Source organism: Varroa jacobsoni, unplaced genomic scaffold, assembly GCF_002532875.2.
Source record: "Varroa jacobsoni isolate VJ856 unplaced genomic scaffold, vjacob_1.0 scaffold_338, whole genome shotgun sequence".
Classification (NCBI taxonomy): Eukaryota; Metazoa; Arthropoda; class Arachnida; order Mesostigmata; family Varroidae; genus Varroa; species Varroa jacobsoni.
Window position 1 is genome coordinate 68,143 of NW_019213240.1, and position 13,821 is coordinate 81,963.

The following is a 13,821-nucleotide window of genomic DNA, read 5'->3' on the forward strand; positions in this document are numbered from 1 at the left end:
AAACTTCATGTGCATGCTCCCTAGACCCCCAAAATCATCGGACCTAGCCCCTTGTGACCTCTTATTTGTTCTCAAAACTAAGGAAGAGCTTGCAGAAGGAACGTTTCGATACCGCAGAAAAAAATAAAAGAAAAATCGCTAACTAAGCTATGGGACAATCAAACCTGAAAAAAGCTTCGATGACTAAAAAAAAATCAAACGGCTTATTCATTTTTGAGCCGTAGGTTATACACTATTTTTTTTCGGTATAGGTTGGATGCTGAGTAAATAATCGAATGTTAGTAGATATACTTATTCTGGTGTATTTATCTCTGTCTCTCTCTCTCTCTCCTTGTATATATATATATATGCTTAAGGTATACCAATTGCAAATCAAATCAGATCTACCGACGAGTTCTACCAACGAGATCTACCGATGAAAAATAATGATCTTATATAATGAACGATATAAACTTTTGGATACAATGGTATTCAACTATATTTTTTTCATGACTTTAGACCAACTCTTTGTACGACTATTGCTTGCTTTTAGATACTTGCAAAAAGCTTCTGTTTATAGATATATAATACTCTTGAGATTTTACTATATTGTAACAGAAACGACAATTTACATCCATGTTACGCATCCTACCTCCTACAGCTTTCGCATAAACACTTAACTAGGACTCAACTTAATTTGTTAGTTTCAGGAAGCCGCCTGAAACTAACAAATTTCAAAAGCGAGCTCCACCGTCGGACCGTCCAAACAGATATTACCGGCGACAGTACACTTGATAGACAGATAAGGCTTAATAGAGGTGTTTTCAAATTACGAATAACGATTAGTGGCCATTATTTTGACTATTTGAATGTATATTTAACGCGATTTAGAGAAACCCGACGAGCTTGTCTGAGAGTGTATCGGGCGCTCGAAGTGGCTAAATCGTCGTGGTACGATGACCTCATTCGTGAAGGGTATTCGCATTTATCGTACCAGTTTTTCTGTCGATCATGCCCCTGTATAGTCAAACTAAGGTTTGTTTATTACATATTTACGTAAAATAACATGATCTCGCCGTTGTATATAAAACCGTATTTATTATTGAGCAAAAATATATGTCGCACATCGAACTACTATATTTAATATGTCTTATATGACTGGTTTTTGTATTTATTATTTATAGCAGTGAACAACGCGCTCTATCTGAGTGTTTTTTCTACCTTTATTGGTTTGCAACATGGTGGTGGTCATCCTCATGTCACTATTTTGGATGACCGAGGCGATATCCCTGGCGGTGATAGCCTTGATACCTCTTGCCTTCTTCCCCCTATTCGGTATCCTCAGAGGTGTTGATATGGGAAGAGCTTACTTTGGGGTAAGCTGGACCAAGCTTTGTTGAGAGCGGAAAAATTGTCTCATAAACTAGTACCAGACGGATGTTTTAGGTTATTTAAAAATTATCTGTGTTTGTATTTAATCATAATTAATATTTGTGTGTCTAATTTCGTAATCATGTGATAATTAGGACACAGCGTCAATGTTCCTGGGATCGCTTATTGCCGCGGCGGCAGTTCAGTACTCTAACTTGCATTACAGAATTGCCTTCCGAGCTATTCTGGCCACTGGAATTACTTCAAAAAAGTACAAATTTGCTAATATTAAACACTGTTTCATATGCGCATTATTTAGAAATTGTCACTTAACATTGTTTCGGGCAGCTAGTTTCCAGCATGAAACGCAGCATGTCTACACCCGCCTAGAACGTAATCACGTATATACCATTCGAGTCAGCAAATACGTTGCCACATGAACCATAAGAAGAACATTATTTCCCTAAATGTTGGCATACTATCACCAAACAATGGCTGTAGAAATTCCCTATCGCATGTCGACCCAATGATAATATGAAATGCCTCATTATTTTACATAATTTCTAAAAATGCATAGATTCTATCTAGTTTGTACCACATTAGTATCAGTCTATAGCTTAACCATAAAGATCTGCGTGGCTGCTTCTCACTAAATGAATTATTATTGTTCGAGGGCTGGAGGGAGAGGCTGTTCTCAAACATTCTTCGTTATGCCTGAGTAGGTCGATTTTTTGACTTGATACGATTTTTTAGTCCAAATCTTTATCGAGATGATATAGAATTTTTAAAAATCTAACAATATCGTTGTCTTACTTAATCTGTCTTTTTCACTCGTTAACAGTCTATTGGCCGGTATCCTGACAATAACTGCATTTCTCTCAATGTTTATGCTGCAACAGTAATACTAATGGTTCCAATTATTGAGGGAATACTCCACCAGCTGCGACTACACCAGGCTGGTTGTGACACCGAGAAGTCAAGTTCCTCCGAAATGTACAAACGCCATTTTGGTATGACGTTAACGTGTATATATATATATATATATGTTTGATGAATAAGTTACGGAAAACGTTTTAATCTCCATTCGGAAATAGGCCACAAGAAAGTCTTGGAGAAGCCATTTTTATTAATTTTAACAGCCACTTGCGTTTACTTTTCGTTGCTGTCAAGTTAAATCAGGTTAATTTGACAGGTAATTTGACAATCGTTTGACCAATGACTTGATCCCATTTGTTCCAGGAAATAAGCGAAAGGGTACGACATCTGTTCAACTTGACGATTTTAAAGACGATGGGGATGCTACATCTATGCGTCTCTATGCTGTGTGTTCATTACGGTTGATACGATTTCAACCAGTTTTGCCTCGACTATGATTGACTGTACCATTACTTTGAAAAGTTCCTTAGTAGCATTAACGGGATTGAGCTAATATCACACCGATAGCCGTATGATAAGACCCTAACTCAAGAACCAATCTGAACATGAATGAGATAGGTTAAACTGACAGAGTCGATTGAATGCTCAACCACATTTTTGTCCATCGTTTAATCTCTACTGTCTGTGTTCCATTGTATGCCGTTTTCGAAGGTAAGGGTCCCAGGGACAGAAAGCAAGGTTGCGCCGTGCACTCTATCTGGGGGCCTCCTATGCAGCCAACATCGGAGGAACGGGGTCATTGACTGAGTCCCCGCCCAACCTTATTCTAAAGGCCTTCACAGAACAGTTCGTATCGCCCAAGTTAATTGATATGTTTGGACTGCTATATTATCATTAGTAGACTTTTAGGCAAATGGCAGTTTGTTGACAAAGATGGCCAACAGCAAATTTGCCAAAAAAAATTTTCACTTGGAGTTCATCTACTTCCCGACAAACGCGAAAACTGTCTACGCTAGTTAAAAAGTGTGTATATATATATAGATATATATATATACAAGGTACGCCTTTAATACCCAAATCTTCTATTCTAGTCAGTGTTTTCACTATTGAGGGTTTGTGGTAAAGTTGTCACGGAAAGTAAAAATCATTTCGTAGTAAACAAGCTCTATGATCCTGAACCGTGACTATCTTACACAATGGTATAGCACGGCCGCAATTCTTACAATGTATCTCGACGTATCGCGCCGAGATCCGACAGACAGGGCTCTACGTTCTATCGGACGGGCAATTACACGAATACAATGCTCTGAGCAGTGTCTAACCATTCGAAACAAAACACAAGGGGGCGCCTTGCCAAAAGTTGGTAACCATCCATCAAAAAGCGGCGGTCATCGAAGTGCTTTTGACGCACTTATAAGAGCTAGAAACCGACATTTCGTATCAGTCACCTGATCTCCGGCGCAATATGGCACGCGGGCTTTTTAAAGGCGGTTTACTCATTACACTTTTAATTTATTTCTGATGCGAAATTCAAAGAACCTATTGATGCTGCAGAGGCCTAGTTCAGAACTCCAGACTGTGTTAATTCTAGAACGTGCCAGTAAGTAAATGTCTCCGTGTTTTGACAAGGACTGTCCAAGCGTGTCCTCATAAAACACCTAGAGGAATAAAAACTTTAAACATTTATGCTTCATCTGAGGAACTAAGAGTGAAAATGGTAATGGCGGAGAGGCGATTGTGCTAGCGGATATCTATTGGATAGATTAAAGCTGACATTGCTGCCTAACAGATTACCTCTCTGCTGACCATGTCGACTGTTAGTGTGAAAGAGCGTTCAGGATAGCTAGCTACCTTATTAAGGAAATCAAGAAGCTCGATCTTTTCGAAAACGACAAATAACCTCCTTAATTATACTTCAAAAGCGAAGGGATCATTCAGTAATCTATAGACAGTTAACGGGTACCCTCTAAGTATATACTACCCCTTTATATAATACGAAATTCAACTGCTTTCGTGTCAACGAGAAGCTGGTGATCTGATTGACGACATAGAAGCAGCAACAATGTCAACGTTCTCCACGGCTTGACTGCCTTAATAGCCTGATACATCGTCAGTTACTAAGAACGGATTAGATCATAAAATCGATCGCACAAACGTATTCTTATTTATGATAAAATGTAAATTTTCGAAAACGTAAACTAAATCTGCCTTAAGATTTTGCCGACAGATTCGCTGTTTGCTGTTTTTGCTTGCTGGAAAAAAAACACACTGCGAGTTTCTGTTTTTTTTCTTCACTATGATCGAATGTGTCGATTTTTTCAAAATTTTGTACTCCTCTCTAGAGGAGTGCGTAAAAATAAAGTATAGATTTTTTTAGTTTAGCGTCATATTTTTTGCCTAATCTAACAACCTACAAGTTGTTTACAGAGACACATCAACAAAGGTTGAATTAGTAACCTGTAGCGTTATTTGAAATGTCCTTCCTATTAGGTTTGTTTTCATTCACAACAGATCCTCGTAGTGTGCGACAGTCTGGATCGGCACCCCCTTGTGCCACTAGGGCATCGTCAATGATAACCCTGGCCACAAACGCCTCAATAACTGATCCATGTCACTCAGCCATATTGGAAAAATGGTCCTTGCTGTAGGCATTATCCGAGATACTATTCGGTACGCCAACGGCATTGATCAATCTCATTCTTGCGTGCTTGTTTGTTTACTTAACGTATTTGAAGAATACGTAAGTACCACAGGTGTAGTAAATAGTAAAAATGGTTGAATTGATTTTAATCATATATATATTGGACATGTCTTCGGCTTATTCATATGAACTATGGTTTTCTGTTGGAGACATCGCTTAGAGTTACCTATGCATGGTTTACGGTATGAAAAATCTAGATCAAGCGCAAGAAGTGCCTTTATCGGTTCACACAAGCTATGCTCAACTCGGATCTATGAGGTATGGTTAAATTTAGAGATGGCCTTCTGGATCCATAATCTAATAAATAGATAACTTGACCTATTGCTTTGTTTGTAAATAGTCTATAGATTTGATAAGCAGACAGCATTTTTTCGAAAAATATCTTATTCTTAAGTAGAATTAAACATTACTGTCGAAGGCTATATGTGTATTTATATATAATCAATAAATCTAAATAAAATACTGTTTTTGTTTTTTCAGCTCTCACGAGACTTCCGTAGCGTGTTTGTTTGCATTTCTACTTTTATCGTGGTTTTTTAGGGAACCAGACTTTATCTCGGGCTGGACTGCCTTAGTCTCTAAATAAGTTACGCAACATTAGGTGTGTTACTTGTGAATGCTTTTTGATGCTCAGTGAGTGTGACCTTCATCGGGCACAATAGACAACTTCTTTCTAGACACGGGGTCATCTATCTATCTATCTATCTATCAGTAGCTATAACTCTTATCCAAACCATTAAAGGCCAGTTTTAAGCTATCTCGATGGCGCATGTATAGCTGCATTTTCTGTTTGTTAACATCTAAGAGCTATCTATTCATATTCGTAGCTCTGTAAGCCGGAACTTTTCTGCAATTTATACCGTGACTAAGGCTTCAATTTTCCATAGCTTACTAATGTGTATGCCCTGCCTAACATTCTAGGGATGTGAAGGACTCGATTCTAGCATATGTCCTCGTATTATGTTTCCTGTGTCACGTGACCCCACCAAATGGGCAACATCGCCTGCAATTCTGGTACAAGGTTTCACGATATTTATGCTTTCGGTGTATGGGTCTCAAAATCCTGATTTGAGTTGAGAGGCATTGAACGTCTTGAAGCTAGAAACAGAACGTCTAGTTAAGTTTCCTTTTAAAAATGCGTTTTAATGCAGATTTAGCTTGTTTATCGCGATCTCTGCAAGCAAGCTAGCAGAATCTCTTCGTGTCATATTAGGACATGCTTCTTTATAATCAAATGTGTAACGGACATCTTGATTTCCTGCTCGCAAATAGAGGACAAGCGTGGAGCACGAACCTGGGCCTTTTTGTGATTAATAATACTGTCTAATGATTTGGCCAGGATGCGTACGTAAATATGCCGTTTTGTGTATTAAAGGTTATTCATGAGGAGGCGCTCTCATCTGTCGTATTCCTTATTGGCGGGTCGATGGCTCTCAGCGATGGAGTCCAGGTAACAATTATAACTTATGGCACCCAATACCAGTGAGGATTATTTTGTTGAATATATATTTAATCTGATTTCGGCCGAAGTAAAATTTTTATTAATTCTCTGCCAAAAAAGACAGCGCTTTTTTTTCGTGAGTGCCTTTAACTTGTTGCAACAGAATAAGGTTTCAAGATGGATTTCCCATCAAATAGACTGCTGTAACGCCCAGTGTTGGACCTACGTTGCCCACTGAGGATCAGCTGCTGTGTTGAGTAGTAATATGCTGGACGAATCTGCTAACTTTCTATAGGTGAAATTGTACATATTTTTATGGATCTTCGCTGATTGTTTTTTTTTGCATTTTTAGGTCTCTAGCCTATCAACATGGATAGGTGACCAAATGGGTTGGCTACAAGATATACCACCGGTGCCTTTGGCCTTCCTCGTGTTACTCACGGCTATGTGCCTCACAAAGGTGGCCTTAAACACACCAACCTGCTCCGTTTTACTGCCGGATGAAATTGTACTAAAAGCTTTTAATCACTTAATAGCGTTGATTCCTCAAGTTCGTCTAGTGAGATAAAGCAAAAATCCCACATGCGTGCGTTATGGCTTCTTGGTAAACTACAATTTTGCTTGTAAAAAAAAACTACAGTTTGTAAATTAGGTAAAATACTACTTTATTAGAAGCGGGAGTCTGAAAGCAGTCTAACTTGTGTTATCGTTTTTTTTTCATTTATGCATCCATTTGCATTCGACCGTGCAGTTAAGGAACGCGGGTGCCCATTCCCTATTGATACTACTGCCCGTAGCCTTCTGCTGCTCGGACGCGTCCGTGTTTTCGGTGGCCACTGCGCCCAATGCGATTATTGCCGATAGTTCCGGAATGACGACATACGAAATGGTTGGCGTCAAGAATAATTATTCTTATAATGTAGCTACACAGCGCCGGATACAAGTCAAAGCGTACCTAGTAGCAGAACAACAAACGACTGGATGTATGTCTGTAATTTTCCTTCTTACGCCGAAACTTCAGGCACGATCAGGTTTAATTATGAAGCTGCTCTGTCTGACAACTCTAATGATATTTACGTTGGTCATCGTTCCACTAATTTTCAACGTCAACGATCTAAGCAGTATCGATTTCGACCGCTAAATCAGCGGCTAAATGGATGGCGTGAACGGTCGTCTGCATAATTTCGTAAATGGAAGTAAGCAAAGTTGGGATTATCGGCAGGGTGCAAGCAATCGGCTGTTCTAGAAATGCAGAATGGAAAACAAATCTGTGTTTGTGCAGTTTTACAAAATTATACATAAAATGATGTTGTTGATCTAAGCATAAGGTTAAACAATTATTCCTTTGTGTGGTAATATTAAAATACTTAGTTGCCGATTAAACGTGATACACCAAATTAGATTATGGCGAGACGTATAAACATGAGATATAGCATCAAAGTAAGGAAGTGTTGAGTACTATTTTTGCACATTGTTTGATGCATTATCGAACCCATCGTTGCTCTCAAAAGCAGAGCGAGTCGGAAATAACTTCATTTCACGTACTTAAAGTTACTACTGTTGTCATATTCGAAAGCTATACAGAGCTGACAAGCGAGCCAAGACAGTAACCTGTGAAGCGGACAAGGCTCAGTTGGTCTATTATTATCAGGTTTGTCCTGCAAACTCTACAATACACTATTTTCCTACTCAAAAAAGCTAGCGTAACTCTTAGGTAGCGCTAGCTAACGATTTGATTTTCTACGTTGTACCATCGCTTACTATGTTGGCGATTGTTTGCATCTGCCGTTGTGTTGCATAGTAATCTACGAGGCGTCGTGCTCGAAGTTGGCAGCCAAATCGGTAAATACGCAGGATGTTACCGCTTTGTCGATACTACGTGTCGTTTCGGGGGTAGTTTCAGTAAATGTTTGAACGGGGGTGGTAAATAATTAAGCGCACACTCCATAGAGTATCGGTGCTGCGGCCTGATTCGTTAGGCGCGATTTGTAGATGATAACGAAATGTCAGTTGTGTTGAATATTGTGAAAACTCTTTCCGCGACAAAGGGAAAAGCTACGAAACGCTAAGCCTTTAGACAAATGAAAGGATAACAAAAAAATAAGAGAAGAATGATTGAGCTGATCCGAAAAATACACAGAAATTTAGCGTCTTTATTAAAATACGTGAGTGTCTTTTTCCACTGGATTACGCAGACCCGGATGCCGCGCATTCATTTACATTGTCTATAATTAAATTTATCCTTTTCACTGCAAAACAGTCTGACATATATTTTGTATCATTTACATATCGTTACCCAGCGACTCTCACTCTGCTTCACCCGGAGACGTAAACAGGTAGTAAATTGTTTTATGAATATTTGTTGATGTAGTGAATGTTCTAATATGTCTTAATACAGAATTGGAATCTCTCAATCCTAGCTTCGCCAAAGGTTTAATCTGATGCCCGTAAAAAATAGCCCATGGTGATTAAGCGGAACTGCGCAGTACAACTATGTTAATCACTCAAATAATTAGAAAAACATTACATCCTAAACTTAGATTTCACAGTTGCCGACTCTGATGTCCTACCTATCCGCTTAACTTCGGCAGTAAACGGCAGACAGCACACCAGAGATCCTACATTGTCACAGTAATCTAGAAGTTCTAGCGTACTTTCAAGAAACAGGCGTAACGAAATATCCCTGCAACCCTTTAAATTGTGTTACACAGCTCGTATTCTAGCTATTTAAAATTAATTGAAGAACTTACATGTAGAATTCATGAAGACCTTGGTATTAAACAACAAAACCAGCAGCCTGGTCACTTTTACTGAGTCTTTAGAAGTACTTAACGGATTGATAATCATATGCTGCGATACGTTTTGTTGTTGTCGATAATCAACACGTTAAATGTTTTAAATAAATTATATGTTTAAGACGAATGTTTACTCGCTCGCAATTAAAGACGAACACGGAAATCGTGACGACAGCGGCTCGCTGTTACCTACCGCTACCGTTACTTGTGTGGCAGATGCATCTATCACTTTTTTACTTTTGAACGTGAATAACTTTAATAGTATTTAACTTGAGTAGAGTACTGTGATTATTCAATCAGAATCTATCGCCTGTACCGCAGTATCGGGTGCTTGTCAGATCGGTGATAGGTGGAAGAAACGGGGAGACTCGAGATATGGGACGTATTTGGGTTTCAGGTCGCCTTGTCTTGTTGCTTCTATCGTTCCGAGCGCTGGTGCCGGATCGTGCATCGCTAGTGGATAGATGTTACTAGCAAATTGGGAGGGCAGAGTTGAGCGGTTGCGTGGGATCACGGTAGTTGATGGGAGATGGCTGCCGGAGGATTTGGGGACTCGAGCCGCTTAACCGGTTGACGAAGCAGTGGCGGAATCAACGACCCCGTGATTCTTGTGTCTTCCCATGTTCCTGATCCTTCGGCCCTCGTCCGGGAACAGTAAACGTTTAAAGACGAGTTAACAGCTCCCCCTAGCTCCGGTCGAATGCTGCAGCACCAGGCCACTGCGCCCAGCTACTAATACTCCTGTTCGATGAACAGGAAGCTTTCATCGTCTGCAAGCCGGGCAGTTCAGGCCGAGAATTAACCCACTGTTAATTCTTTTCATTCATATCCGCACCTGGCAAGCAGAGCCAATTATGCGCCACAGCATAGCTCCGTAACGTGGGCTTAGCTCTAGCTAGACAACGTTACCGCCATCAGCGGCAGCAACAGCAGAAGGCTTGGTTCGATCGAACGAAGACCATAGGTTTAGCTTATACCGTCCGCAAGTATACATATACACGGCAAAGAGCCAAGCGATGTAGCAGTAGTAGGTTGGGCAGAACGGACTGAAAGCGAGTCGCTTTGCCCGAATCTGACTCTTCCATCCTCTTTCCCCGTCCATCTCTCCTTCAGCCACGTAGCACTGTGCCGGTCTGCCTAGTGCAATACTGTGCACTGGCCGAACTGCTTGCATGCTACATATAACCTAACATTATACCCTCTTATGCTGATTTCCGGATCCGTATATAATGATTAAAGTGATAATGTGGAGCCGTCTATGTATAGGTCCAAACTCACCAATGCTATATAATCGGATAGTGAAACGCGCTTAACACTTTAGAGCACTCAGTAGTAAATTGAGCAGTACAAGCTATAAACTGAATGGGTTACCAACGAGTTGCTTATTCAAGAGTTATTCATTGACTGATCTCTGCAGCCAGAAAACGAAGAAGATAGGCGTTTGATTGTTTATGGAGGGGCCTGGTCTTCTGTCTCAATGATTGTTAGCCTCAGTAGATTTATAGGCACGCTCACAGGAGCAGGGGGGGGGGGGTGAGGGGGGTAAACGAAGCGTACCGGTGCTACAGATACATTAGACTCAAGCAAAATGGGATTTGAGCTAATAAAAAAGAGGATCTCATCGATCGAACAAAATAATATCGAACCCGTTGCCTAGCCTATTCAACTTTATGTTGCTCTATGCAGACGGCCAGTGCTGCTTAACGCTACATTTACTGAAGATATATTATCACTCTCAATTATAAAGTTCAAAAGATTTCGCTGAATTGATTTTCCTCTTTCCTTTCATCGTTTAAAGGGTTAGACTACTCGATATACATTTATTTCACACCTTTCAGTGTACGTAGTTTGCAATGTCCATACGTACATTAGACGATGGAGTGACGTCTACTGGAAACGCCGATTACTACGACGACAACACGTTTTAAAAACGCGATCAATACTAATCTACTGTGGGCGAGTTAGGTACTGTTGACATCTATTAGAAGTTTACTAGACCTTATTTAACCGTTTATTGTTTCGACAATTCTAAAGATTGCCTTCGTAGTATTGACGTTAACGAATGCCATGTGTTTCACGTAAACCAAACAATCGGGTCTGTATACAGGGTATCTCGTAATCGTGTGTCTGATAAATATAAAGGATAAACGTGTCAATCCTGTCTAAAGTACATAATAGTTCTCTTTTAAAGGCTTAACATTCGAGCAAACAAGCCGCTAGGGGTCGTATCAATTTGAATAAGCTGGTATTCTATGGCGCCTAAAATTTCGTATATGGCACTTGTTTAGAACATGAAAGATTTTTCTAACAATACTGTGCTACTAATAATAAAAATAAGAGCACCTTAGTAATTCTAGGTAGAGTAACTTGAAAGGTAACTAAAAGATGTACCTGTCATGAAATCTGTTAAGCAGTTCAAAATATGTTGGCGTTTTTCATTAAGCTTGTTGGCCAATTGAGGAGTTGTTTGCCATTCAAAATCCTTATTGTCTTTAGGCAGTTGACCAGAGAAATGAGGTACATCCGCCCGGTCCATCTCTGCGGATAGTCCCGATACAGCACAAACCATCTTAACTGCTTCGATACGTTGTTGTCGTCGTCTGCGAAGAACGAAGTATAGTAAGGGGTCGAAAATGCATCTTTCCCATGGAAAACATCTACTTTTAAAGCCAGAATCTGAGAAAAATACTCTACGTATAATACAACGAAACCACAGCCGGCCTGTGGAAGAAAGAGCACTTACTGTCAAGTAAAATATAAAAGAAAGTATAGAACATAGTAAAAAAACTGCTATTACCTGGCGAACAACCTTCTGCCTTACCCTAATGAGAGCCTATGAGCGTTTTTTTAACCTGCCTAATCAGATAATGCCGTATCGAAATTTCTAAGAGCGTATTAAGAGACTTGGAAGCGGAAGTGCATTTGTATATTTGGATCCAGAAATCCATGCAAAGATAAATATGCCGAATGAGTTTAACGAAGGATGCATAATTAGAAGAAAAACATATTCTAAACAAAGCTAGAAAGTTCTATATGCAGATTATGATGAGTCGCAGACAACGTCCCGAATAGTTTTTAGCTGTAAAGTTAACAATTTATTTACAGTGGTACACAATTTTTAAATATGTTTTCCCTAAGTCACGATAACATACAAAATTTTAGGCTTAAGAAATGATCTACTAGGGTGCGTCAGGTGCGCGGAGTAGAGCTCTTGTATGGATCAAGACTGGAAAGACTTGAACGGCATTGAGGAAAATTCACTGAAAATATAACATGCTGAACACGTTTTAAGCAAAAAGTCAGTCCTGTTACATATTAGCCCAAAAACGAGCCCGAAACGCCTGAGTGCTATACAAAGTAAAGCGACTAACCCATTGAGCTTGGCTGAATTGCTTGATAAAGCATTTTGACACTTTCAGTAGCGAACCTCTCGATTTAGCTATGTGTGCAGCATCACTCAGCGCACCGTAACGTGCATTATCAACCGGATGTCGCTAATATAATCATGTGTAATTATATGAGCAAGGTACCCTTTTCAAGTCAGCCTTTCATCAGCCAGGTCATAGGCAAAGTATACGCCGGCCAGTGTATACTCGCAGGACTCAATTCGCAAAAGCACAACATATTACTATTCGGATGATGAATATCATTCGGCCTATAAACCAATCTTCGGGTTACCCTGTAAACACTTGAGACTGGACGTATTCCAAGGAGGCAGTCATTGATGCAGGACTTGAACCGGGCATAAGCAATTGACGAAACGTTCGTCAATTGTTTATGCCCGGTTCAAACCGACTCGAGTTGAGTACGGAGAGCAGAATCCGGCTCAAACAAAGAATATTTAGGATCCAAAAACAACCTCGCTTCTGACTATGGATGATCATAGCGTGCAGAATGCCGGGTGATGGTCAGTGTTGTTATTTAAGGTCTCACCACTGATCCGCTCTGCAGAGACGTGTACGTAAATTTTCATGTGACCAAGAACATTATTCGAATATCAGTTACGAAGCTAATCAGTGTTTGAAGATGTTGGCAATCGACTGAACATAGATCTATACGTACTGAGGCCGGCAAGTTCAACTTGCTTATCAGTTGGCATAAACAGCGCTTCGTACAGTAAAAAATGCAAACTTAAATAAGCTAATCGTTGGGGTTTTGTCTGAATGTCTCAATTACTTATTTATTCTTTTTTCTAAAGCTTGTAACAAAAAGGGCTTTTGAGTTACTTCGCTAAATTATGAAGCCTTTCAGATATGAGCATGAGTGAGGATTTTGTAGTCTGCCGCGCGAAAGTAATCCTCAGACCTTTCAGAAGTCGCGTGAGCTCTGACAATAATGTATTCCGTCAACTTCGCATAAAAATCTACTATTTAATATCCGTGGAGGTTGCTTCGGGTGTAAAAATTGACTAATACGCTAAAATTCAAAAGAAGTGCTATTGTTGCTCGCCATAACGGGTTTTTTGGTTTGTTCTAGAAAGAACTGGCTTTCGTCTGGTATCAGAAGTAATGCCTAAAAACGTGCCACTATTATGACAAGCACGTATTGAGCTGTCATCATTGTACGACTGTGGCTAGGTAAAACTCAAAACCACAATCCGGCTGTACTGGCCAGTGACCGCCTATACATATTATGTTCGGTTCCAGCCTTATACTTCT

The 13,821-nt window shown here is 39.9% G+C and overlaps 1 protein-coding gene and 1 long non-coding RNA gene across 6 annotated transcripts in view; one reads left to right on the forward strand and one right to left on the reverse strand.

Annotated features, from left to right (window-relative positions):
* Positions 1 to 2,968: 2,968 nt before the first annotated feature.
* Positions 2,969 to 13,821, forward strand: part of LOC111259485 (solute carrier family 13 member 2) — a 65,882-nt gene continuing 55,029 nt past the window's right edge. For 2 of the 5 annotated variants that reach the window (XR_015310608.1, XR_015310611.1), the window contains exons 1-6: positions 2,969 to 3,072; positions 5,408 to 5,528; positions 5,849 to 5,941; positions 6,303 to 6,377; positions 6,721 to 6,828; positions 7,120 to 8,019. Coding sequence is in view for 1 of the 5 variants with exons in the window: in XM_022831553.2 (XP_022687288.2) it covers positions 5,888 to 5,941; positions 6,303 to 6,377; positions 6,721 to 6,828; positions 7,120 to 7,509 (627 nt within the window). In the remaining 4 variants the exon portion in view is untranslated. Of the gene's footprint in view, positions 3,073 to 4,645; positions 4,967 to 4,990; positions 5,186 to 5,407; positions 5,529 to 5,848; positions 5,942 to 6,302; positions 6,378 to 6,720; positions 6,829 to 7,119; positions 9,121 to 13,821 lie in introns of those variants that run through there. The other 3 variants (XM_022831553.2, XR_015310610.1, XR_015310609.1) reach the window with 3 other exon arrangements.
* On the reverse strand, positions 7,009 to 9,196 carry LOC147753626 (uncharacterized). Its single transcript, XR_015310613.1, has 2 exons — positions 9,119 to 9,196; positions 7,009 to 7,204 (listed from the first exon to the last, which is right to left on the reverse strand). It is a non-coding gene; the product is annotated as an uncharacterized LOC147753626 (long non-coding RNA).